Raw genomic sequence first — 26847 nt, 5'->3', positions numbered from 1 at the left:
TGCCCTTTAATGTTGTCACCATAAAACTCTTCCAGAGAGCTCTAAATTCTGTCTGTTTTCTTCTTGTTTCCCCAGAAAGCCTTAAATGTCTGAGTAATAAAAATAAGGGACTTTTCACTTTGAGGAACATGCTGAAGTGCTAAATGTTAACAGAGATCAGTCCACAATGGACATTTTTCTGGTTTGGTTTCTTCACCTCAAAATCAAAAGATTTAAATCTATCATTTTTTTTCTATTTTTTTTTTTGTGAAATTTCTACTGAATGACATTTTATAATTAACAGCTGATTACAAAAAATCCAGCACCTTAAAAATGTTGCCCCTTCCCATTATTTCTCCTTCCTCATGTCTAAATTATTCAACAACAGAAAATTTATGAATACTTCCTATCTCCTCTGAGCTGCATTTTGGAAAATTTATTACTAGCCAAGTAATAAATACTACCCAGCATTTCAGCTGCTTTTCAAGCATTTGAATAGACTTCCACATATGAAACACACTCACTATAGGAAAACATTGCAGCCCTCACTCAGAAAAACATATAAGCACGCTAAAAAGCATTAAAAAATCATTTTCCTGCATAAGCACTAACGAGAAAAGGCACAACATCAGAAGGCATGAAAAATTCAGAAGAAGAAACAGCTCAATGAAAATATATGGAAGATAAGAGGAAGATAAGGTCTGGTTGAGTTCAAGGTTTTAGATGGTATTCCAGAAGGTTTCTCTTATTATTTTCAAGATTTTCAAAACCTATGTTCAGATCTCATTTCACGTAAAAATCTTGCTACCATTTTCCATGAGAAGAAGATAGGTCCTCAATAAAGATGAAGTATTTTTGGCACAAGCACAGCCTATAAATATTTGTATTTTCCCCGCACTTATTTAGATCCCTCACAGGATTATTTATAAACTAGTATAGGTCTTTCATATGGAGTGTAGATACAGAGGTATGAATTGGTTGACAGATTCACTTTCGTAAAACAAGCTTGTAAACCTTGATTTGCATGACAGAAATCATAAATGAGGACTCTGAATTTGATGTGGCAAAAAACATAGGATCTGGCATCTCCAAGTGACCTTTCAGATTCTACCTGTAAAAAAGCCTAAAGCTTGCATCATGACTAGAAACTCTGAGCAGGAATTCATGGCTGTACACAGAGACTGTAGAGCAAAAATGGTCCAACTTCTAAGCCAACTCTTCCTGGTGAACTACTGCTCTCTTCCTATTGTTGCAGTTACTTAAATACAAACTTAAATAGCTTCAGCCTACATTGCCTGAGTTCATAATTCTCTTAGCTCATAACACTTCTCTTAGGAGCCATAGAGAACTATTTTTGTCACTTTGTGCTTTGAGCAGGTACAAAGACAGCATGGAGTAAGAATGCCAAAAAAACAAATAAAAATTAATCAGGACAACACAGAACCCTAACCTATAATTTGATGCCACTTTTGTTCTACAATCCACTGGCAAATGCACATTTCCCAAATTTCTGGGGCCAAAAATATGTAATATGCTAAATATTAATAACATCTACCGCTTTTAAAAACTCTTACAAAGTATTACTGCAATTCAGAACAAAACATAAAACAAATGTAGATAGGAATAAAGTATGGATTATCTTGTCCAAGACAATTATTTGTTATTTTCTAACTCTCTAGCTACAGAAGTACAATGAAAGACTACTGGCAACTCCATAGAATTTGGAAAGACATAAAAAGACAGTAACAAAGTAAGGCTTGATGTTTTGTGCTCATGGCTTCAGCTCAGTAGCATCAGAATCTTTTCTGGCTAAACTAAAGCACTGAACCAAAATTAAACCAAACCTATACTAAATTCTTCTGCCTCTAATTTAATCCTGTTATGTTTCGGTCTCCATGATATGGACAGTGGGAAAGCTTACCCTTTTCTTTATACCAGGCTATTTGAGGTCTCCTACATCTTTCTACATTATCCTATTCCTTAACACAAACAACCTTAGATTGTTTTCCTCCCCACAGGCCATCATTTCTAAATTTCTCACTACTGCAGTGATCTGGGCAGTCTCCATTAGTCCACATCTTCCTATTTTTGCTCCATAATAAAAAAAACCCCACACTTAGAAGACCAGAGGTTATGAAGAAAAAGGTATACTTACGTATCTAGAAGATTTCATCACAGTAAATCATTACCTTCCCTGGTATTCCACCTTTCCCCAAACACGTTGTTACCAGTCATCAAATCAGAGCAGTCTAGGGACACTTGAGAATTTCACCAAGACAACCAGCAAGATGATGATACTCAAAAGTAATTTATGCATCAAATGATTAGTGCAGATGATGCAATGAGCCTGGCCCACTTACTTGCACCAATGCTTTGGGATGAAAAGCAGCACCAACTATTCCTGTACCTTGGATGGCAGCTACCAACATGTCATGAGGTGGAACTTTGCTGTTGGCCCTGGAGAGCCTCTCAGAAGGGGTGCACCAGGAGAAGGAGGGCAATAATGCACTGGCAAAGCTCAAGGGATTTGTGTCATCTTAGAAGGTACGAATACCGTGGTGTGTTTAGAGCCCACACTAATATAAACAGGTATTTTTAACTTCTTTTTTTTCCTGTCAGCTATCATAGAAAGGGAATCACTAGGAAATAATTATTCAGTTGTTCAACTGCAACTGAAAATACAGCTTTTTTGTCTATTAAGACAACCATGTTTTACATAAAAATGACAAAACCTTACAAACCACATAACAAAAGTCGCATAACATCTATAGCGTTGTCTTGATAACGCTAAAATTTCATAGGCTAATGAGTGAAAATGTTATCTTTTAGGATACCAGTCTACTGAATATTTAGTTTTAATGTTAGTCCTTAAACTACAATCTCTTCCAGCTAATGGATTACACATTTTTTACAAAAATACATAAATAAACACAAAAGAAAGATTTTTTTTTTTACTTGTTGATCACTTAAAGAATTAACCATGCTGGCACCCACGTGGTCAGAAACTAGCTTCAGAATTCACTGAGGCAAATGAGACAGTTCATGCCTCTTCACATTACTCTTTACCTTGCCTTGCTTCTGACTAAACAAAACACTACTTTGGATCCAGAATTAAACCTAAGCTTTGCAACAGCCAAACCCTGGAAGCCTGTATGCCCTCAGAGGTCAAAATCATGAAACATAAATTTCTCTGCTAAGTCAGATCCTAGAGTGTTTATAAACATTCAAAAATTTAATAAATCTAACTTTACTTAGGTACAAACTTATTTAAAGAAATACATCAGTATGAGGTTAATGCACCTCATGAGCACACACCAGCCAGTAAGGCAGCAAAACTTCTGGTTTTCACAACCCTACTCATTTGCTGGAAGCTATAATACAAGTATAAAACAAAGTATGTCAAGCAGTCCGACACTGCACGAACAGGTTAGGGTTTTTTCATATTGATGACATTTCCAATGACATTTAGACAATCAATCTCTTTCCAGTGAACCAGAAGATCACCTTTTCTGAAAGTGGCAAAATCATTAACTGCAGTTAAGCGAATAGAGTTGGCTTCCAGCTCCTGAAAAAAAACAAAACTGCAACAGAGAGCTGTCCTTCAGAAGTATTTTTTCCATAGGGTTTTATTTATTCTGGCAATATTTGGAAGGCAGCCCTTGGCCTTTGACAGGAAGTCTGTATTTGTACTTTATCCTCTTTGACACTGCTGAACACTACATTGCAGAAAACTGTCCATACAGACCAGTGCATACATTACTCAACCTCAACAAAAAGTCAGCTTGGACAGTTACAAATCACTGTGGTGCCCACAGTAGTGATGAGAACATAGCTTAATATATAATGAAGAAGCCAAGGTGGTCTTTACAGCATCGCCACATTATTCCTCATTTAATCACTGAATCTGTTCATCTTCTCAATGACTTTCAAAGATACAACAGTATTATCACTTCCCACAGAGGCATATAATCCAAAAACAGGAATACCTTTTCAGCACAAAATAGTACACAGTAGTCCCAAATTAGAGCAATTCACAGTCCACATTGGCTTCTATCAGAAATAGAACCAGCAAGACTAGAATTTACAGTTAGGGAATTTGTTCAGCTCCATAAAGTAAAAAGAAACTAAACAGAGCTACCATGATGCTGCATAGGCACATTGTGCCTTCCACTTGAACATCACTTCAGCACTGCTGAGCAGGTGCGCCTACTCCAGCCTTCTCTGAGGCTTCCTGATGGGTCCCTGATTTACTTTCCTTTCAAACAGAGACTACTTACATACCTTTTAAAATTAAAACATGCTGTCGTCCATTTTGATTGTGATTGTCATCTATTCTTTCATGTAGAAAAACAGCTTTTATGGATGCTGGTGTTCTGGTCTATCTCTTACTCTATCACCAAAAATGCCTGAAAGACAAAAGCAAGGCTGCATCTGCATGGACTTCCCCAGGTCTACCCAGGCAGCTGTCCATGACAGTCCTGTCAGTACAGCTCTCACTGCCTCACATGGCAGAGGATGAACAGATCTTACAGTGATCATCCTGTGTGCAATCCACCACAAAAACACAGGCCTGCTATTTACTACAAGAACTCTGTTGATTCTGAACACATCCCAGTGTCATGTAAATCCCAGCCTCTGCTTCCCAGCTTAGAAGCACAGAACATGGGGTGTGCTGAGGGGAATGGAAATGACTAATATTGAAGTAACAGACTGAAAGGTCTGCCTCAGCGGAGTTCTTGCAACCAGAGCACATCCCAAGAGCATTTAATTGCTCTGCTGTGCATTTGAGGAGCACGGCAAATGAGGAGGGAATTCAGCACAAATACAAAGAATGAAAATACATCACTTGGTGGTTACATGATGTTATAAATTGCAATAAAGCATGCTGGCAGCTGTCACAGTTCTTCCACATTAATATTAATAAGACAGGCTAGATGGAATTGAGATGATTTTACTGACTTGATGAAAAAACCCAAAACATTCAAGCTCTACAAAAATACACTAGACTTTGATGTGGTCAAAAACTTGACAGTGAATTGTATTGGGAACTCATTACCCTCCCTACTGCATGAAGAACTAAGGAAGCTCAGAACTGATACCAGGGCTCCCAGCATGCTATCTAAAATTTACACAGACCAAAAATATGCATTCATATGGCATAAACAGTCTGCACATGTATGGAAATTACAGCTGGAAGAGACCACAGCAAGGACTGAAAAAAGAAAAGTACTAAACATAGGCAGTGAGTGTGTCAGAAACAAATAGCTGAGTAGCTAAGTTTTGGTTCAATCTGATTTCACTCAAATACTTTTATTTCAAGAAAAGTATTGCACACTAGAAGCAAATGTACATCAGACATCTCAAGCATTCAGGACCAAAACTGACAGCTCCAGGCAGGAACCAGTGGTTTCCTAGAGTATGAGAGTCAGAATACCCTAATACCACAAGTGGCCTTTACAGAAATCGTAGAGAAATTGCACCAATTTAACTAAACTGGTTTGCACATTGACTTACTTATATCAGAGCTGGCCTCTAGTGCATTCTGTTAAGTGTGAGAAAATTGGTTTGGAAGCCTAACTAAGGCAAATTAATATTGTGCACTCATTAACTGATTGAACCATGGTCATACAAGCCTGCTACACAGATTTAGGCAAATAGCTTTAGCAAACAATTCAGTTAGGTGTCAATTCTACATTTAGGTCACAAATACAATTAACTCTTTTTTCACTGTGCACATTGCTTAGTTCTCAGTAGCACAGCTAATGTAAAAACAAATGCATCTCATGAAGTAGAGAGCACAAATGCCTACTTCAGTCACACCTACACCAGGATTATATTTAAAATACTCAAAAGAGAATTTACTGCGTCCAAATAAATGCATCTCTCTCAGCTATTTTTAATCACCCAGGCCTGTATCTCCAATTATTAAAAAGATGAGGAACCTAGATTCCTCATTTTAGGTACACTGAATTGCAACTTCAGGCCAGGCAGCTGAAAAATCATATACCACAACATCTGAGAACTTTTCAAGCAGAAACTGCATAGAGAATTCTGTAATAGGGTTATAATACCTTTGCAGTTAGGGTTAAAAAGTAGAAGCAGTTCTCCCTGCAGTCTTAAGATTGTAAGTCTAACCGTGTTCAAAAAGAAAAGACTGTTGTTCATCATATTTAACAGTTCCGAATTATGAGTCCATAGAGATTTAAGGGGTTTCTTAATATTACTCACTGAAATGGAAAAAAGAGTGTATGAACTCTGTTCACCTATTCTGTATTACAGGATCAAATATCATGAAATGCACCACTAGCTCTACAGGTGTAAAGACCCACACTTACAGAATGCAGCCTTGCTGATGAATCTTCTACAGAGGAGCAATGGGTTACTTAAGAAGTCTTCAAGTGATAAGAAAAAAAAGATGAAAAAATTAAGCAGAAAAACAAGTGAATCAGAAAAAATATGAAATAGCCTAAAGAAAATGTTTGTTCCAAAAATTAACAAGTTCATGAAATAAGGATGATGATTCATATATTTGAATTAAAAAGAAATAGGTAAGAAAAATCTAAATTTAGTGTATAAGTAGAAATGCCTCTGGCTGTGCATATCTAGGCAGAGTTTTCTTTTCTAGACAATTATCAATAAGGCATTCTAAAATGAACCTGTGATAAAACAGGTCATAAAATCATCATTCACACATATCAGTTTTCATGTTTGGTTGTTCCATTTCTTCCTGTTTGTTCCAAAATAATTCAAATTTTCATAAGGTAGCCTGATTATAAACACAGACAAAGCAGTTTATCAAGGCTGTCTGACACACTGTCATCACTTACAATTCAGGAAAGGAGTATCACAAATCTCCAAGGTTCATTTTCAGTTTTTACTGTTCTTCTCTGTGAGTCTTCATCTTAATTGAATGGATACATAACAAATCTCCTAAACTCAGTAATAAAAACGTATCCTAGAGGTCAAGCAACATGGCATTTTATATTAAGCCATTTGTTTCTTTGCTCTTTTTTTGTCATTCCTCTTACCACATTGACATCCACTAACAGGATTAACAGTGTCATCTTTAAAGACAGAAAACTGATGACAGTTAATAGTAAGAAAGTATCCCAATTAGGCTTTGAGGCACCTCACATACTAACTAGGTGATTCCTTGACATTATTGAATGAAGAGAACATTTTGAAGTCATAAGAGGCTAAGAAAAACAGGAGATCTGTAGTCCACTCAAGGACACACTTCTGCAGAAGTTGCATTTACCTGATGTCAGATAGCAGTTACTTTCATTTCCAGGGAGAGAATCACAGAAAATAGTGCTAAGAATGGCTAATGTCTTGCTCTGCAGAGAAAAGGTGAAGATAGCTAAAAAACAAAGTAAATTTTTCTACATTTCCTGGTGCAGAGACTCACATTCTTTTAGTGAAGAAAAATATTAATAATTAAAAACTTTAAAACATGCTTCCTAAGATCATATTCCTCCATTCATCTCATGCCACACTTTACCTTGGTCAAAGGTAATAACAAGAAGAAACTGTTCCAGACACCCTTCCCTCTGTCCTTTTTTAAAAATCTTCTCTATAGAGTGAAAAACACTACATTTCTTCTTCAGCTGTTATTTGGAATACAGGAAAGTGAGGGCCTCTAGAGCCACAGACTTGAGCTAAAACAAATTCCTTTCAGTGTTTAAAAGGCTATTTAAAGCTTTGTGGAGTCAAGGGGTGGGGTTTATTACTGGTTTTTGGTTTTTTGTGGTAAATTTGCAATATGGCAATAGGAAGTGTTTTTGTAATATGTAGTGTTCATGATTTATAATGTATTTTTGTGCTCACAGCAGCAAAGAGCTGGTTTGTGGTGTATCATTCACTGGATGTGCCTCTCTAATTTTGCTACTGCTTAAAGAAGTCATGCCTGTAAGCAATCTAGAACTGGAAATCCTTTGCTTAGCTGTAGTGTTACACTATTTTCAAGGGGAATTTCAGAGTGAACTGTTTCTGCTATGGATAAGTACCACACAAAAAGCAGAATCACTATCCTTACTATCAGTGTTCTTCCTACAACCACCCTAATACAGGTTTTGAGATGGACAAAAAGGCCTAATTTGAGTAGACCAGGTCAGAATGCATAAGATACTCTCCTTAGGATAATTTTATTCAAGGCTATTTTGTAAAAAAAAAAAAGAGTTTGAAATAAAAAAACCACCTCTATGCTACTTAGGGGTTTCCCTGAACTTCAAATATTAAACATTTATCTTAATAGCCTCTTTTCTTTTTACATGACCTATTTTTCAATTTCCTATAAATGTGAATTTAAAAACTACTCAGTTTTCAGTTTTATTTTTCTTAATATTAATATTGGTGGATACAGCTACACACAATTCAATTTTTCTTGCCTAACACAGTCACACCTCAATGCCACGTATGTTACATATTTCCATGCATTTAACTCCAAAATCAGCTATCTAAAAAGCTACAACTACTGCAGAACAAGCACCAGGGTCAGGATTGTGAGCTACAGATGCTCCAGATAAATAAAAAGCAAATGCACATACAGGATCCCATTTTGAAGCTTACAGAGGTACACCGAATTTTTGTCATTCAGATAAAGCTTCAGAGAGATTCATGATAAACTGGAAGATTTTATATCTTGGTTTTCAAAATTAAAGAGCCAAGTGTATAACTACACCTGTAAAGACTGTAGCTCTGTAGAAATGGGCATTGAGGTTTATTCCTGCCCTTCTCCTTTCCCTTCCCCATTCCAATACTTCATGTTCATCAGCTGAAGAATTCCCAGGGACTGTGATAAATGCAAATATTTCACCCTTTAAAACCATTAACATGTACTGTTTCTTCCCTAGGCAGCAGAGTAAAACAAATCCAGAAGTAACTTTAACCAACACAACCTACATTTCAGGGCATCACCAGTTCCTGTTTTCCAAAGCCTTACTTAATCTGTAGCCTTCAAACAAAATACACCTCTCCAACAGACATCTTCTTTTTGCATTCCTGACCTTTCTTTTTATTTAATTGCTATTTCAAATGTGTCATTTTTCTACAGAATTGCTCAGATTTTTGGTCTAAGATCCTCTTTCCTCAAGATCTTGATGTATTTTTTTTCAGATTGGTTTCCTACTTATAGGTGCACTCCAATCCTCCAGCACATTTACCTTACCAGTTTGACAATGCTCATTTTGTCCAGTATTCCCTGCATGGTCTAGGAAATCCTTTCCTGATGTAGAGATAGCCAGACTAAAGCAGGAAGCAGAGTATCCTTTGCAGCACAAATACCCTTGATTCAACAGAACAGCACTACGAACTCCAATCTTTACGAAAAGCAAGGTATTTAGCTTGATAAGTCTTGAAAATACTTCCATTTATTAGGGTTTTCACTCTAATAAATATCACAGGAGTGAAGGAGGACCATCTAGTGTCAAACTCACTTTAAGAAGCACTGGAGATCATTGTCACAGCTAACAGCTCATAGCTTTTTCAGGGCCGAACTAGTCATCCGTGCCAGCAATTTGCAAAGACCACCAGGAATACACAGAACTACTTTTTCATGTTAAACTCCTGTAATAGAAGGTTTGGATTTTTTAAGTTACATGGTGAACATGAAGCAAGATCTGACCAACACTCCGGGTTCAGAACCGGCATATCATCAGCACAGGTACATATGAGAAAGTATATGCAACACACTTAAAAAGCTATAGTTCTAAAAATTCTCTTGCCAAATACTTCATGGCTAGTTTACTGCTTGGAAATGTGCATTCAAGTGTAAGTAAAATTTTGTATATTGTTTTAAGTTTTGACATTACTTTTTATTAACAGTCAATGCTGAATTCACACCTGCATTATGCAACTATTAACAACAAACCAGAGAAGAATTTTTCAAACCCCAAAAACCTCACAAGAAATCTCCAAAACATAGCCTTTCTCTATCAAGGCAACAGGCAGTGATCACTTCAGGCGGAAAAAGAAACTCAGCACACTTGTTTATCCTGCATCTTGTTTGTTCCAAAGCAATTAACTGAATGCAGAAATTGCTTGCCTTTCCACGATCACAGCAGACTTAACACCTGGCAATTGCCATCTTCTGGAATTCATTCAGCCAATATCATCACACACTTTAAGCACATCCTCAAATCTTGGCCATATATAACTAAATGTTGGGTTTGTTAGTTTTGTATTTTAATTCCCCAACAGAGAAACACAGCAGTTAAACTATTAATCAATCTCCTGTACGAATTCAATATAGCTTCCCTGATATAATAATTCAGTACAGCTTCACCTTGTAAGAGAAGAGTAAAAAAAAACCTCAAAGTAACATCAGTAATGCCTCAGGAATCTTCAAAACATTTCAATAATTATGAAAGCACTGCTCTTGCTCTTCATGACTTCCACCTGCTAGAACAATTCATGTTTCTGATCAATAAGCAAGAAGTTTCATTTCATTTCACAATAAACTGTTAAACATATTACATATCTTATTCATGAAAATGCATTCCCCTATGTATGACTCAATAGGGAGAAGTGACAGCAAGAGTTCTTTTAAGTAAGAAGCAGGTCATAAAGATGGGTGCTACTTCAGAGTAAAGGGTTAATTTCATTTGAAACAATTTCATACCAAAATTAACAAAAACCCAATTACAGCCCTGCCCTGTGCTTAGACAATACTGATCTGCATAGTTAAGCACAACTACTAAACATATTATAAAGCAGCAAAGAATAGCAACTAGCTTTCACTAACTAATGCAACTATTCCTGAAATACTAAATTAAGTGCCACCGTTAAGTACTGATGACACTGGCCATTCATTTGGGATCTTGCCCTCTTTTTCTTTTTTTTTAAGTCTGATAAAATGTATACTCTAGAAAGCTGTTACAGAACACAACCAAGAATCAACATGAGATCATTCAGCGTATTTATCATTCTAATATACTGCAGATCAAATTGACAGCAGAGACAACTGTAAAGACTGACCAATGTTTCTCACTTTAAGACTTTCCATTCTCTTGTGCCAGGATTTAACTGCAGACGGAGAATACCAAAGGTCTTTGCAGGTATTCAGCAATCCATATTACCTTCTGGAAACCTTTTACTTAATAAAGATAACAGCGAGTTTTGGAGGAAAAACTTTGTCAAACCAGTATGTGCCAAACTCCACCTTAATCTGTGATCTTAGAGGCCTTTCCTACTATTCTGAGATTCTAACTCATTTTCCTTGTGTTTACATCCAACAAAGCAACTCTTACTAATGTGACAGAAGAGTATCTTCCATGTAGTCCCTGCCTCAGTTCACAAAATGGTCACTGTTTGCTGACTGAATTCCAAGTTTATTCTTTCCATATTCTTCAGATGTGGGATATATGCTTTCTCTGAATACTCTCTTCCAACTCCACTCTGAAAACACTATTATCAATATATTGAGGATTTCATCTCATATTCATGACTGCATATATCCAAATTATGACACAGTCCCACTTTACTTCCACCACAGATCCACTGAATGTGGGGAAAAAGAAAAAAGGGCCAGGAGATGATTATGTATGCTTAAATTTCCAGGCACAGAAACGAACCATCCCTAATCTCCTTTAAAAAGTACCACCTAAGCTCTCCTTGGCACTATATTTGACAGCGACAACCTAAAATACAATTTCTTTTTTTTTTAACTGAATTATTTGAGCAATGCATATTTTTTTTCTTTTTATTTTCTAAGGTAAGGGAACATTTTTATCTTCCCAGTTTGCAGACCAGAGTGAACCACAGAAGACATAAAACTGGATCTCTAAGACTCCCTGCTAGCACTTCAGTCCCTAATCCCTCTTCACTCTCTCTGTCCCTCCTAGCCTGACCAAATGAGTACATCATGACACCTACACCATCCCTACACCATTGCCAGGTTTCAATGTTCTATGACTTTTCACATGTTCTGCTTAAATGTTAGTTTAATGGTTTTATGCTTCTCTTTAGTTGGTATTTCTCACAACACACAGAGACACATGAACTTAACTTGAACCGATCCTCTATTCCTTCTAAAAAAAGAACTAAATGAAAAAAAGACAAATGAATAATAAAACATGCTGCAATACTTCAAAGATGAAACATCACTGTGTGTTACCAACACAATCTGATGAGATTGCCAAATCTGATTGTATTTAACATATTCCCTCACTAAAGCTGAAGAAGAGAAAACTGCATCACTGGGAGACACGATTTTCTTAAAATGTCTTATTTAATATTCTAAATAAAGTATATCTTTTGAAAATGAAAAAAAAAATCACTAGGGTTCTGTTGCTATTCTAAGCAACTTACCAGAACTTGACGTGTTTGTAAGTTTTTGAGCCATTCTGTGTAACTCTCTATAAAAGCAATATATTTATATAATTACTTGTATTTAAAAAAACAAACAACTATATAAGCAATATAATTACTTATATAAGATGTCTGAAATAAAGTCATAGAAAGAACAATCTTCTTGCTTAAGTTTTACAGGCTTTCCATAAAATGGACACTATAAAATGTTGGTTTGCTTTAGAATATTTTTTTTTAAATGACACAATGCACAACATAATGCAGTCATGCCTGCACAAAACACTGTAAAACAATTTCCATCCTGATGCAGTATTTGTTGCACAAAAGGCAGAGCTCTTAGGTATGGAAGGATTTCCTTACATGAGCCAAACCCCCACCAGGTCACAACAGCCATTCAGCTCTGCTTGTTTATCTAAACTGTTCTTGAGCTGAAAACACCTTAGCAGAGTTGCACTTCCTGAGACAACACGAATAACCATAAATGTAAGTGCTTTCTTGAGACAAGATGTTCTAAGTTACAAGAATTTCCAAGTGAAAAGCAACTTTACATTGTTTCACTTTGGTTTGTTGTTTTCCTCAAAGCTAAAAAGTGAACCGATCCTTCACCTAAGAACTCTGAACAAGAAGGCCATTTATAATAACATTAGACCAAAGGATAAAGATTTTGAAAACCATAAATCTCTACAGGACTTTGAAAATAAGGGTCCCACTTAGACAGAGAAATCCAAAACCTTCAGTGGGCAAAAGCTGTGAATTCACAAGCATCTGACAGCAACAGATCTGCACCCATAGGAGACTTAATAATATGACAAGTGCAGGAAAAACTTTAATTGGCCCTGAGAGTCACTGATAACAATTCAGAGGCAATTGGATATCTTAAGTTACATAACTTCTTCAGGTTTCTTCCATTTTTAGTGAGATAAAATTTAAAAAGAATGGAACATTATTTCCGTTATCAAACATGATTAACAAAATACTGTAAGTCAACACAGTAATATAAATGCATATCCAGAAAGATAGCCTAAAAAGCTGTCATAGCCTAAAAAGCAAGATATTCATACAGTCTACGAAACTCTATTCAAACTTACAGCTAGAAGCTGAATTAAACAAGTAAAAGCAAGAACACTGAATTAAGTCAGGAAATCTAGGGTGCAGACTTCTTCATTGAAATCTTCAAGGACAAATGCGAATAAAAAGAAAACAAAACCTTCTTGACCATCATAATTACAGATGAGGAACATCAGTATTTTAATTTTTTTAGAAGTGCATGTGTTTGTGCATTTATACACACATAAAAATATTTGCATCCACATTTATACATACAGACAGGAATATCAAGACAGCACTAGGACCACAATCTCCTCTCCTCACATTTCACCCTGTCTCTGCAGTGCATAGGTGTCGCATTGTACTTGTCTGAACAGTACAATTGCAATGAAAAATTTAGGTCACACATTTTCCTTTAGCATCTTCTCTGGCCAGGACTTTCTCACCCAGAGACAAGGCTTAAGTTTCTGGAGGCAGCATATTACTCATAGTGTGATTAGGAAACTATAAAAATTACCTTTTTTTTTAAAATTTGCAATGCCAGTAAACAAACATAGTAAGACTTGAAAAGCTTGTTCATTGTAATTACTAACACACACCTCCTGATCTGTATTTGCAAGGAGTACCCCAAACAGCAGCAGCAAAAGTCAGGAGTTTAGTATTTCTTCACATTATTTTAGAAAATTAGCTATTGATATTTGAATAAAAGCAGGTATGATTTCAAAGAGGATTGTCTTCATCTCATGAATCTGTCAGGACAGCAGTGCAAGAGAGGCTGCTCTAGTGAAATATAAACCAAATGTAAACTACATCTACCCTTCTCTAGACACTAATGGGTCATTTCTGCTACTGAACACTACATTTAAGTGTCTTTAAATTGTTGAGAATACAAAATCATTGAAATTTTGCAGGGTTTTCACTGCAGTAAGTGATGCATACCATCACAATTTCAAAGAAAAGCTGCTAATACAGCTACTAAAGGTAGTATTAACAGTAGAGAGATACCTGTAACTATCATTGTACTTCAAGCAGTAGCAGAATGGTTAATTTTACTGCAAAAGAATTGGAAAGGGCATTGACTCAGAAGTACTAGAATAGCTGTCACTGGCTCAGTGACAGTGCAAGACACTGAATGCAACGTAGTGCAACTGAAGAGTGAAGAAACAGCTAAGAGCCAATTCTGAGAGCCTTCAGAGGTAGTTTGAAGAGACATTTAGAACTGTCACAGCTTCTGGATGGAGGGTGGAGACTACCTTACAGTAGTTCTTTCAAAAATGTCATAAACCTAGTCATTAGGGAAGTAATTTCAAAAATACCAAAAGATTAAAGTTCTCTTCTCACTCTAAGATTAAGGAAGTGGCAACTGCAGAAAAATGTCTAAGTAGATAAATCTGCAGTTTACAAAACTCCAGCATCTTCCATCCTTAAAGCAACAAGCATCACTCAAAAGAATGACACACACAACACAAAATGTCTTTGCAACTTTCAAGGTTTGGCTGGCTATATCATGATAAACCAAAATAATGAAAATATACTCTTCGCTTCGGTCCCTAATAACTCATTTCCCCCCAAGATTAATTTTCATTTTACTATTTTTTTCCTTTTTAATTCCCCCAGCTCATTTTTTTTGCTATCAAGGCATCAACTTTAAAATGCAATGACTAACCAAGGAGACCCTGTAGCTGCAATGCATCAAACCAATTTTGTTGACCATTCACGGGTCACTGCAATATCAGTTTCACATGCCTGTTATGGAGACAAACCACAAACATGGCCATTTCTTTTCCAAGTTGCACTGGTGTATCACCTAGGCATTCAGGAAAATAACTCTGTCTTCAATTCTCAAATTTGAAACTATATTCAAATAGTCTCAAATATAGCCAGTAATAAAATTTACTGGAGGAAGGGTAAGTATTAAGATGCCTAAGGTGTTTAAATTTATATAAAGTATTACCAGATAATGAACAGCGCAAGTTACACAGCAGAGCTGATGTTCAATATCTACATTGAAATCCTAACCTGCTTGATTTCTACCCTAAAAAATGTTGTCATTTATTGTATGCCATTTACTATATGCGCTTTTTTTTGTTTTAAACCATGAAAATATGAAACACCATCATTATTAAGTAAATGGACTTAATTTTCCATTGTAAGAGAGAAGAAGGTTGGAGGACCAGAACTTAGTCCTTTAGAACAGATTCCTTCATTTGGAAGAGACCTACAGCAATCATTTAGTCCAACCGCTTGACCACTTCAGGGCTGAACCAATAGGTAAAGTATGGTATTAAGGGCATTGTCCAAATTCCTCTTCAACACTGATAGGCTTGGGACACTGACCACTTCCCTAAGAAGCTGTTCCAGTGTGTGACCAGACTCTCAGCAAAGAGACGATTCCTAACATCCTGTCTAAACCTCTCTTGATGCAGCTTTGAATCATTCTCACACATCCTGCTACTCGATACAGCACCTCCTTCTCTACTTTCCCTCCTCAGGAAGTTGCGGAGAGACAAAACTCCAACAACTCTAAGCTTTTATAGTTTTTTTTAAATAATTTTGCAGACTAAGGTGAAGGGAAGGATATTCAAGGGGAATTTCAGATGTGCTTGTACATCAATTATATCCTAAAATTCAAATGAGAACCTGACAGTAGGTATCAGACCTAGAATTGCAAATGCAAGAAAACTCCTTTCACAAATGTGATCAGAAACCAAGAAGGTTCCCCTCTGAACAATCTGGATGAAACTTAAAATACTGAAAAATTCCTGTCAGAAAAAAAAGACCTGTGTAAGACTTGGGATTACATAAAAAATACCAAAGTTAACTCTTTCAGGTCCTAATAATTATCCTGTGAAAATGAAGATACTCCTGAAACCAATTATTAAAATTGTCATTCATATTAGTAGAAGATTACCAACTGCCAATGAAGACTATTGCTTGCATGAAAAGTACAGAGAATTTTTTTAATACCTATGTAAAAATAAGGACAAATGAGGACATTTCCTTTGATATTGTTTAAGAACTAAAGAAAGTTTACATAAAGGCATTAGCATACTTTTTTATCTCTACATTAAAAAGATCATGATTGTTATTGCACAGGCTTTATATAAAATATTAATTACTACACACTTGATCACCCTCAATCTTACAGTGTAGTGCACAACATGTAAAAGCCCAATATATTTTGTGAATGTTTATGATCTGAGAAACTACACAGCGCAACAAAAATACAAGTAGAAGATATTCTTCCCCTACTAAACAGCACACACCAGCAGGATGTCATTGGGGATGGTTAAGCTCTCCCACCCAGTGCTGTGGCACCAGTGCAGTCCCCTTGCTCCTCATTATTGCAAAACCATGTACCCAGCACATCACACCACTGTTCTGCAGCCCTCATCTACTAATTTCATCTTCTCCAATGCAATTTTCTCAGCCATTGAGTTTCAGCATTCAATTTCTGTTGCTCTAAAATCCCACATACTATCAGATTCATAGTATTTGAGTAGCCTTGTGCTTTTATCAAAGCAAGCATATTAGCGTGGTGGAAGCCATTCCTCAACAAGAATTATATATCTTAAGATACGTATTTAAAAATTAAAAAGAAGTTTATTGCTATATATCTAGCACTCTACAAATTATCCAAACCAAACACACAAACTTCAAGGGATACTTCCCCTTTTCCAAAGACTAGGCACAGTAAAAAAATAAATATTTTTGTATGCTATACATTAATGAAAATGTAAACACTTAAGAAACTATATTTGTTTCACAAATATGCCTATATGATTTTCTGTGTATTTAATGCATATTAATGAACTTTACCACATTATTCTGCACTAGGCTAAAAGACTGATCTCCATTTACAGCATTTTGCAGGAACATACCAAAGACATGGTATCTAAGGTTCACTTAGAAACTTTAAGAAAACTACAAAAGGCTATCTGTAACAAGAAAGGACTAAATTATAACACCACTGTAATAATTAACATACTGGTAAAAAGACCAAACCACAGCAACATCTCAGAATTTTCAACTTAAGAGCAGCAGTGGTAGTAACAAAACGTTGTAATACATAATTGGATAATGTGCTTTTTAAGCTTCGCACCACCACTTCAGCAAGAAATCTGTAAAGCAAATCACAGGAAATTGTATTTCACGTGATTAGATGGCATTCTATTTTTATCACTACTGATTAACAGATGGAAGTGGAGTTTTCCCTTCAAAAGTGCTTTAGTCATCATAAAGTACCAACAAAGATGTTAATTAAACACACTAGTATAACTAAAAAAAAACCCCAAACCATGGGATTTTGTGTTCATTCTCTGCAGCTATTTCTATAGCACTCTGACAAAATTACCAATTAGTTATATCGACATATATATGTATATGTCAATATAAGGAAAAAATGTACCAGGTCATCACTACAACTTGAATCCCTTGATAAATATTGCCAAGCTAAATTTGTATTACTATGTCCTTGCATATTATCCCAATCAAATATTTTGTTTACCATTTTAAATTATTTCAGTTTTGTGAAATATTCTCATATTTCAACTCCTGCACCAGTATAAAGGCTCTTTGGAAATAAGAACACACATTAAGTAAGAGTGCACGTAGTTCCTCAATTTCCTCTCCATGTAAAATTCTTGAGTAGTCTTGCTTAGTGTTTCTTCAAAAAAAATTTTACTCCTATGTAATTACTAATTTATACTGGAAAGGTGTAAAAGAATGAGTGTGTGTAAAGGAGCTGTATTAACTGTAAGAAATATACTACATAGAACAATAATGGATAGTTTGATATTCCAACTATTACCACAGGTGTATTTTATTTGCCTATTTTACTCACAATAAACACAAAACCCAAACAAAATAAACAAAACCCACCTTGTTTCAGAATCCCCACAAGTTTCTACACTGAATCAGTAAGTTTATGTAAACCCTGCTGCCAGAAGTGAGGTCTTAAGAAGCTTTAGTAAGGAGAATTAAAAGGGAACATACTATCCCCATTGGGTGCTAAATACAGATAAATCCTTTCTCCCCAGAAGTGGCTGAAGAAAACCAAGATGAGCCAAGTGTCTAAAGCACAGAACAAGCAAGAGTTGTCTCTGGAGAAATGAACAGTGCTGAAAACAGCACTTGATAATGAGAAGAACTTGTTTCTACCATCTTAAAACTACTGGACAGCACTTTATAAGAGATTATTTAAACATCAAAAATTTAGAGAGGTATGCCTTTTCTCTTCTCTCATCTTTCTACCCCAATTGCAAGGCAACGTCATGGGAAGAGAACAGCCACTTTCAGCCACTGACCACTGAGGGGAAAAAAGACAGCCAAGTTTTACACAACCTTCTCTTAAAATATCTCAGAAGTTCCTACAGTAAAGGATGCAAATTAAGGATTTGGAATTTGTCTGAGTTCTGAACTTCTCTGATTATGACTCAACACAAACCACATTAAACAAAAACGTAAATTTCTTCACAGGGTATTGATTTTTACATTTGCTTTGGACTAAGTACCAGACACTTGAAGATTAAAAGGACCTTGAAAATACCAGTTTTCTTGCATCACTTTTTTCATATCCTGACTGCGTCACATGACATGCATAGCAACATGATACTTTATCTGACGGCAGCACTGAAACTTACACAATATTCATGTGAAGTTGTGAGCTACCACTATCTTAAGAAGTTTGACGGTAAATTCTCACCCTCACTGTAAACAAACATGACAGATACTACATTCTACATTAAGTACATAAAGGAAGAGAACTTAGTCTGCCAGGTTTCTCAATCAAAAATACTTCTCACATCATTATCATCTTGGGCTGTGTATAGTAAGCTAATTTCCACTTCCAGATATACCAAAGCAAATTCAGCCTAAGTCCATTAACCAAATTATTTTAGAGTCACTGAAAGACAAATCTGGCTGCATGCACGTGCACATGCCTAACAGCATCTATTTCTGAAATGATAGGACAGATCATCCCTGTGGCATTTATGTCAGAACCATGACAAAATCATTTTCCCAGATGAATAAGTGACAGTGAGAAGGCTGTTTTCAATGGGAAGAGGAAGCCAAGAGCTGGCTTGTTTCCATGGAAACACTAGCAGCATCAGGCAGAACAGCTGTAGAGGAAGAGGCATAAGTTCGGAAGGCAGAAACCTTGCTGATTTTACCTCACTGATATGTCAGAACCATTAGAGACCATCTACACTTAATGTAGATCATGGTAGTTTACACTGTATACATCATGTATTAAGCTAGAATATCCAATTAAGACTTTTAAAAGCCAGTATGCCAGAGGCAAATTAATAAAAATTAATTATGATGCAATTTAGTCAGCCCATGCATACATGAAGCTACAGAGTGTCTGAATATTTGTAATAGTGATGCATTATGATTTTTGTCATTAGGAACACATCTTCATGTGTCTTCAAAAATTAAAGCTCCTATAGTCTAAATGCTTCAAGCAGAATGACTGGTGTTTACCAATTTAATCTAATAGACTATTTTCCCACTTACAAATAAATTCATTGTTTTGATTACCAACATGGCAAAAGCAACACCCTCCTTGCAGTTGCTGTATCAACCTTTACTATTTTCTATCAGTTTCAGACAGCACATGTCTGACTAACTAATGATTAAATAGTAAAATACGAAGTATACCTCCTTTCCTTGTTGAATAAAAGACAAAGATCTCCACATACACATTAGAAGGCTTTTTATTTACTTAAGAAAGCAAACAACCTTTGCTATTCACTATACATCTACAAATATGTGTTCTGAGATCAATGTATCTTCACCACTCCATGCGCAGTATTTCAGACTATCGCAGCAGTGTTGTTTCCACCAAAAATAAAACCTATCTTGCATCAGAACAGGCAAAGCCCTAAAAATACAACTCACTTTAGTCATTCACCATAATACACGACAGGCTTTCTAAATCAAGACTTTCTTGACGGGTATCAAAACAGGTATTTAGGTACCTGGAGAAAACATAAATGCAAGCAAGCCACAAATAAAGACATAAGTGGCCTTTGATAAGAAAGTTCTCCAATATAATTTCTGCACCTTTAGCTTTTCAAGGGGTCCATAAAATCATATTTTCCCCTCTCCCACCTCAATCATTCCAGATGATTCTTCACCTCACTGAATGTTCAAAGCTGGTGTATCTGCTACAGGACACTGAAAGGGATCTTTGACAATTTAAAGTCACATAAAGCAGCAGATGTGAACTTTGTATTTCCCTCCAACACTACAACCCACTGCTCAAATCCAGCTCCTCATATTACAATGAAGCAGCATCAGTATTTTTAAGAACACTTAAACAGTGTGTATCTTGATGCCTAGACTGCTAGGCTTTTGTAGTTTCATTTGCATTGCAGTGAATACTTACTTGGAGGAAACTTGAGAAATAGATTTCATATTACCCTTGTAAATCAAGTAATTATGACCTTTCCCAGAGATAAAGACCATACAGCAAAGGGGTTGTGTAATGTGCTGCTGCAAATGGCAGTGCCTGCTCGAGTACCCTGAGCCATACTGACTCCTGCACTGCTGAACTACCCAGCTTTGCAGGTGCTGCACCCTTTTCCAGGAATAGATTTACAGTCTTCACAAAAAGTTAAGGATATATACTTAAGAGCTTGGTGAATCTCAGATCGTTTTTGCATTCCCACACTAAGTATAGGAATAGCACATAAACCTTAGAAAAAATTAATGACAAATACTAATTACTTCTTTAAACAGCATCATGTTTCAACTATTATGCAAAAGTAAAAAGGCCTTAAAGGCTTAGTTACTTTGAAATATGGTATCTGAGATAAGCACTGACTTTCTAGTTCCTGCTGGACATCTGCAGACACTCTTTTAAAGTCAATGATTAATACTGCCTCTTGTACTTTCGTACAAACTATTTAGATGTATCTTTGCACATTCTCTAAAGCTGGTACTTCTGAGCCAACAAAGGACACCAAAATCATATTAACTAGCAAAACTAACAGTGTGTATTTGAGTCAGTAAGAATTAGGTGTCTGTTTCAGAAATGTTTAAGCCAAGGCACAGAAAGATTTAGTTGCCCAGCACCTGTCCTCCTATGACAGTATCTATGCCAGTAGCTTTCCACATCTCCAATAACAGCATTCTGTCAAATAGCCTTTCATGAATGATTGGTCTATTAAGCCTGGAGTGAACGGAGTACCACTGTACTCTTTAAATTCATTTCACAGTCTGTGAAATCCAAAACAGTAACACAAAACCAGAAATAACATTCAGTCCTAACTCCTGAACTTGTGAAACAAAGAAAAGTGTTGGAGGTTTCAAAGCAATCATATGTACATGGATCACATTTTATATCTACAAACCCCATGTTTAGTATATGTCACTCTCTGCACATCAAAATGCATGCACTAAAAGTTGAATAATTTTTTAGAATCACAAATAAAGTAAACCTTCTTGTCAACAAACTAGTTCCACTATTTATATAACATCACTGGATGGACTTGCTAGAATAATCTTGTGTGTGCACTATCCCTGAAGAGGTTACCATGGCAACTTATATTTGAATTTCTATAAATTTCTATTTTTAGAGATCACAGTTTAAGATAAAGAAAATCACAAATATTAAGTACGATTTCATTAATAGAAATATCCCATTTTTATCATCATGCCTCCTGAAAAACAGTGCTGAACTTAAATCAGACAGTAAAGCTAAAAAAACACAGTAATTATCACAGTTCTTAGTAAAGTTTACCACTAAGCAGCCTCACCATAATCTAAGTGGTGTATGAGTCAGTAGCTACCACTATGAAGCAAAGATTGATGTTCAGAGTTTTGTCTTGATTTCGGTGAGGCCAGGATTTCACTTGAATGTTTTTAGAGTTAGTCATCATCTTAGCTGACATAAAACAAGAGGGTATTTGCCAGAATACTCAGAAAATAATGGCTTTTCTTTTCAGGTGTGGAAAAACATTGAACTGACAGCAATGTCTCAGTTTCAAACTAAGGCTACCATCACCTTAAATTACCATGTTCAAGAGTGCTTACTAACTGCATGCAAATCCCTAAATACAAATTCACTTTAATGCTTTAAAAATTGCCAGAAATTCTCAAAGTTTTCTCCCTACCTGAAAGACCAAGCACAGAGTAACAGCCTTGAGAAAAGGAAAACACTGATTTAGACACTGTTGTTACAGTACTAACACTGCCTTAGTCTGGCTGCCTACAGTGAAAATAAGAAAACATTTAAAACCAGTTTTTAAGTTATAGAAAGGTAAATATCTTCTAAGAGATTAACACTTTCACATTGCAATTTTCTATTACAGTATTAATTACAGTATTCATTTTGCAAACTTGAAGTATCTTCACCCAAGCCAGTTTAAGAATCAGCTGGAGCCAACTGTCAAGGGAAAATATATTGGTGGACAACCTTCAAAAACACAACATGGGAACTTAGCAAGTGACAGTAATAGCTACAAGGACTTTCAGTTCAACTTACCTCACTAAGATCATAGGATGAGCTGACAGAAACTGCATCGCGCCATAAGTCACTAAACCACACACTTATGCACACATATATGAGACTGCCAGTGAAATCAGTGGAACTGATTAGGAGATGACACCCACCATAACTGCACTTTCTGCAGGATGAGGCTTAGCTCTACTTCGTAGGAATCTTGGTAAATATGCTGAAAAACACTTATTATCATGTTATAATCACACATTTCTAATTACAAGTTCTTCGTCTTGTGTTGCAGGAAGAATTTACTGGTGGTTGCTTTTATTGTTAAATTTGAGGCACCACTGCATATTTCTCTCAAAGTAATTACAACCATTCGTTTCCTCCAAAGGCCTGAGTTAGAAAGCTAACCCACATTACAGCTGACAACAGCTCCTAAAAGATAGAACTAGAATCCAAATCAACAAAGTGGTCCACATCAGAATCTAAAATCACTATCTAAATAACATAAAGTCAGTATGATCACTTATTGTCTCATCCCCATACCGTCAGTCACAGAGCCAGTGAGGGTCACCCTGAGAAATCAATGGAGGAAGAGTCAGTGCACCCTCTGTCACACTTACTTTGTTGAACCAGGGTCACCTACCAGTGCAGACAAAGCAAAGCTTGGAAAGGGTTGAGGTCACTCTCCCCTGTCGCTGTCACCATCTGATCACAAACCCAAGACCTCAGGCCAGCTGCCCTGGACCCAAAGACACCTTCATGCCAGTGCTCAGGGAGGATGATGGCACCTTTGGGCTGTTCCTGTTCACATCCACACACAAACAGGTCTCCGAGGGAGTGCAATTCCACACCCCCACCCAGGCCAGGTGGGGTGATCCTGGTTCACTCACAGGCTTCTCGGGACACAGCTCCCACCTCACCCCATGCACACTCCTACGTGGAGAATGCTGGCACAGACGGGCCCTCATCCTGCCTGACACTGACTGCAGATGCAGAGAGGAAAGCACCACCAACCCACAGGGACCCATGTCCCCCCATGCAGTGGCCCACCAAAGCATCACTTTGCAGGCACACCCCAAGCAAGGCACGCTTCCCCTGATGCCCCAATGTCTGCCTCCCGCTCCAGGGGGCCCTGAAGACCCTCGCCCTCCACAGCCCCGCGGGCAGGAGCGCCGGCCGGCGGCGCTTACCCTGGCGGCCCGCGAGGAGTAGGGGTCTTCGAAGAGAGCCCAGACCCGGGGCTGCAGCCGCCGCCAGCGCCCGCCCTTGCCGTCGGCGGCCGCCCCAACGTCCTCGATGCCCAGCCTTTTGGCGGCTAGGTCATCGTCGTCGCCGTCGGGGGGCGGCTCGCCCGTCAGCAGGTCGGGTGCCTCGAAGATGTCGAGGGCCTCCTCGGCGTCACGGTGCTGGCGGTAAGTCATCCAGCAGCACGGCTCCACGTCGGTCTCGTCGATGCCCCAAAAGGCCAGCTCCTCCTCGAAGAGGGGCCCGCAGACGTCGGCGGGGCAGTGCAGCTTGCCGGTGCGGTAGTAGTTGAGCACATAGGCGAAGACCCCTGGGTGCCGGTCGAAGAAAAACTCGCTGGCGCCGCCGCTACCCCGGGGGCTGCAGCCGCTGCCGGGCTCCGGGCAGCCGCCGGCCGGCGGCGGCGCTGGGTTGGGGGGCGACGGCGGCTCCTCGCCGCCCGGGGACTCGCTCTGGGACTCGCAGGCCAGCAGAGCCAGGCGAGTCCCCGGCAGGGTCTTCAGGGTGCTGCGGTAGGTCTCGTGCCGCGTGCCCCCCACGTTGAGGATCACCCTCTCGTTGTCCTCGAGCTTCCCCATCGCTCCGGGTGGGACATGACTAGGGAGAGCGCGGGAGGCGGCGGCGGGGATTAGGTGGGAGCGCTGGTCGCTGGGCGGGGGGCAGCCGGTCGCCGGCAGGTCCGCGGGGAACGAGCTTCTACCTTAAACGCAAAGAGAAGAAATCGAGTAGAAGTCCCCGGGGCACCACGCACGGGGGCTTTCCCTGCCTTCACTGCCTGTCCTACCCCCCTCCATCCCCAAAATCTCCCGCCGACTCGCACCCGGGAGAGTCCTCCCGGCCGGCCCCGCCACCCACCGCCGGGCACCTCCGCACGCTCCTCCACGGAGGGCTCTGGCGCCTGCCCGCCCTGGGCACTGCTGCGGGCTGCCTCCCGTTTTCCCTGGAAGCAGGCTACCGACATGGCACTGCTGCTGCTTCTCCCGCGTACGGATCCGCCACCACCCCCTTCTCCCTCGCGGGGCTGCGTGAACCGAGCTGATGGAACAGAAAGTGCGTTGTTAATTATTTAATGGGCATCTATCTTTTATTATCCTAACAGCTTAACGAGGGGGGAAAAAAGGCGTCTTAGCTATTTCCCTTCTCCCCCTCCAATGGGTGAGGGAGAAAGGGGCTGCTTCTGGAGAAGAAATACCAAGAACCCCATAAACACAGGCAGCAGGCACACCCCGGGAAAAGCTGCCTGTGCGGAGCTTGGCTTGCCACTTTTTCAGACAAATCGCGAAGGCGAGCGCGCATCTCGAAGGGCAGGTGGGCTCAGCGCCGCCGCGGGTCCCCCCCACTCCCCCGCCGGTCCCTCCCGCCGCCCCGCCGCTACCTTGGCCAGGGGAACGACGGCGGCTTCTCTTCCCGGGCGCGCTCCGGCCCTAGCCGCTGTCTGTGCCGCCTTGCCAGGCGAGACTACTTGTTGTCGGTTCGGGTGTTTCTCCGCGTTCAGGTGGCTGTTTTACCTCCCTCCATGCTCAACTCCGACAGGCGTAACAGCAGCTCCCGCCGCCCGCGAGGAGATCCCGCTCCCCTCATTTTACAGGGGGGATGCGGCCGTTCCACGTCGGGGCTGGAAGCGGGGATCGCTGGCTGAGCACAGACCCATGAGGAGCGAACCGGACCACCTCGGGGACCCGGACGGCCGTAGCCCCAACACCGCTTCAGGAACACAAACCCAAAGGTGAAATCGTCCCTCATTCGGGGCCGAAGCTCCTCCCCGGGGCGGGGGCAGGGGCAGCGCAGCCAGCCCTCAGCACTCACCAGCCCCCTGCTCCTAGCCCCGGGGGGCACAGGGAGGGGACAGCGAAAGCGAACATCGCATGTTTCCGAAAGAGGCAACGCCACCTCCGCTCTCGTCACATGGTCATTTGGTTCGCTTAAGTAAAACATGCAGAATCGGACCGGGTCTGAGAATAGCTGTTTTTCGGAGCAATGAGGAAAAAGCAGCGCTAGCTACAGGTGACTGCGGAGAGGAGCTGATCAGCCCCCAGGCGACGGTAACACAGCGCCCGCATAACACCGGCATGCGGGGCAGGGGATGCGCAGGGCGCCGGCTGACCGCGGCGGCGGGGAACGTCCCGGCTTGCGGGAGCCCCCAGAGCCAGTTCCAGTGCAGCTCGGCAGCAGGGGGTGGGGGTGCAGCTGAAGGAGCGGGGATCCAACTTTCCTAGCAGCTCAGAAAAACACATAAAGAGCAGTGGGTGCACTTCCCACTTCGTACACTGCATAGGTTTAAGGATGGGGGTTAGTGGATAGAAGTTGAGAGTTACCAATAATATATGAGACATACTAAAGCCTCTGGACTATAATACTTGAAAGTCCAATGTCTCTGCCTACAAGTGAGCTGAATTTATTTCTACAGCCTACATTGATGCCTGGTTTCAGCTGGGTTGGCCAAAGGGAAAGAAGCTTCCAGCCCCAAAGAGAAGATATAGAACATGAAAGGTGATCCCTCTTGCTACTTGCTCACAAGAAAAAAAAATCTTCCTCCACGGGTATTCCCTGGTTTGATGGAGGGAAATGAGTGGAATAATGGTATCTGAAACTTTCCGCATCAGAGCCTTCGGCTGGGCACTTGCTGGCGTCTGGAGGGCAAAGCTCTGCTGGAAGTGATGCTCAGAGGACACTGTTTAGACCAGATTGCTTTAACCCAGATCTGTCTATATGTGGCATCCATGATGTAAACACAGACTCCCAAAGCAGCAGCAACTTTAAGAAATGGGTTTCAGAGGCTTTCTACAGATGTATGAAGTTCCCCCCAAAAGGGC

At 39.4% G+C, this 26847-nt stretch overlaps 1 protein-coding gene across 10 annotated transcripts in view; it reads right to left on the bottom strand.

Moving 5' to 3' along the window:
• KCNC2 (potassium voltage-gated channel subfamily C member 2) overlaps nt 1-25901 on the bottom strand; it is a 102815-nt gene extending 76914 nt beyond the window's left edge. For 8 of the 10 annotated variants that reach the window (XM_071552202.1, XM_071552205.1, XM_071552203.1 and 5 more), the window contains exons 1-2: nt 25410-25901; nt 23980-24734 (exon numbers count right to left, since the gene is read on the bottom strand). In XM_071552202.1, the coding sequence (XP_071408303.1) occupies nt 23980-24612 (633 nt within the window). In that variant the 5' untranslated portion in view covers nt 24613-24734; nt 25410-25901. Of the gene's footprint in view, nt 1-23979; nt 24735-24889; nt 25070-25409 lie in introns of all 10 variants that reach the window. The other 2 variants (XM_071552206.1, XM_071552199.1) reach the window with 2 other exon arrangements.
• Between the last annotated feature and the right edge of the window lie 946 nt (nt 25902-26847).

The sequence above is a fragment of the Pithys albifrons genome, chromosome 3 (genome assembly GCF_047495875.1).
Source record: "Pithys albifrons albifrons isolate INPA30051 chromosome 3, PitAlb_v1, whole genome shotgun sequence".
NCBI classification, from domain to species: domain Eukaryota; kingdom Metazoa; phylum Chordata; class Aves; order Passeriformes; family Thamnophilidae; genus Pithys; species Pithys albifrons.
The sequence above is the reverse complement of the archived record's forward strand: the minus strand, read 5'-3'. Positions and strand labels throughout refer to the sequence as shown.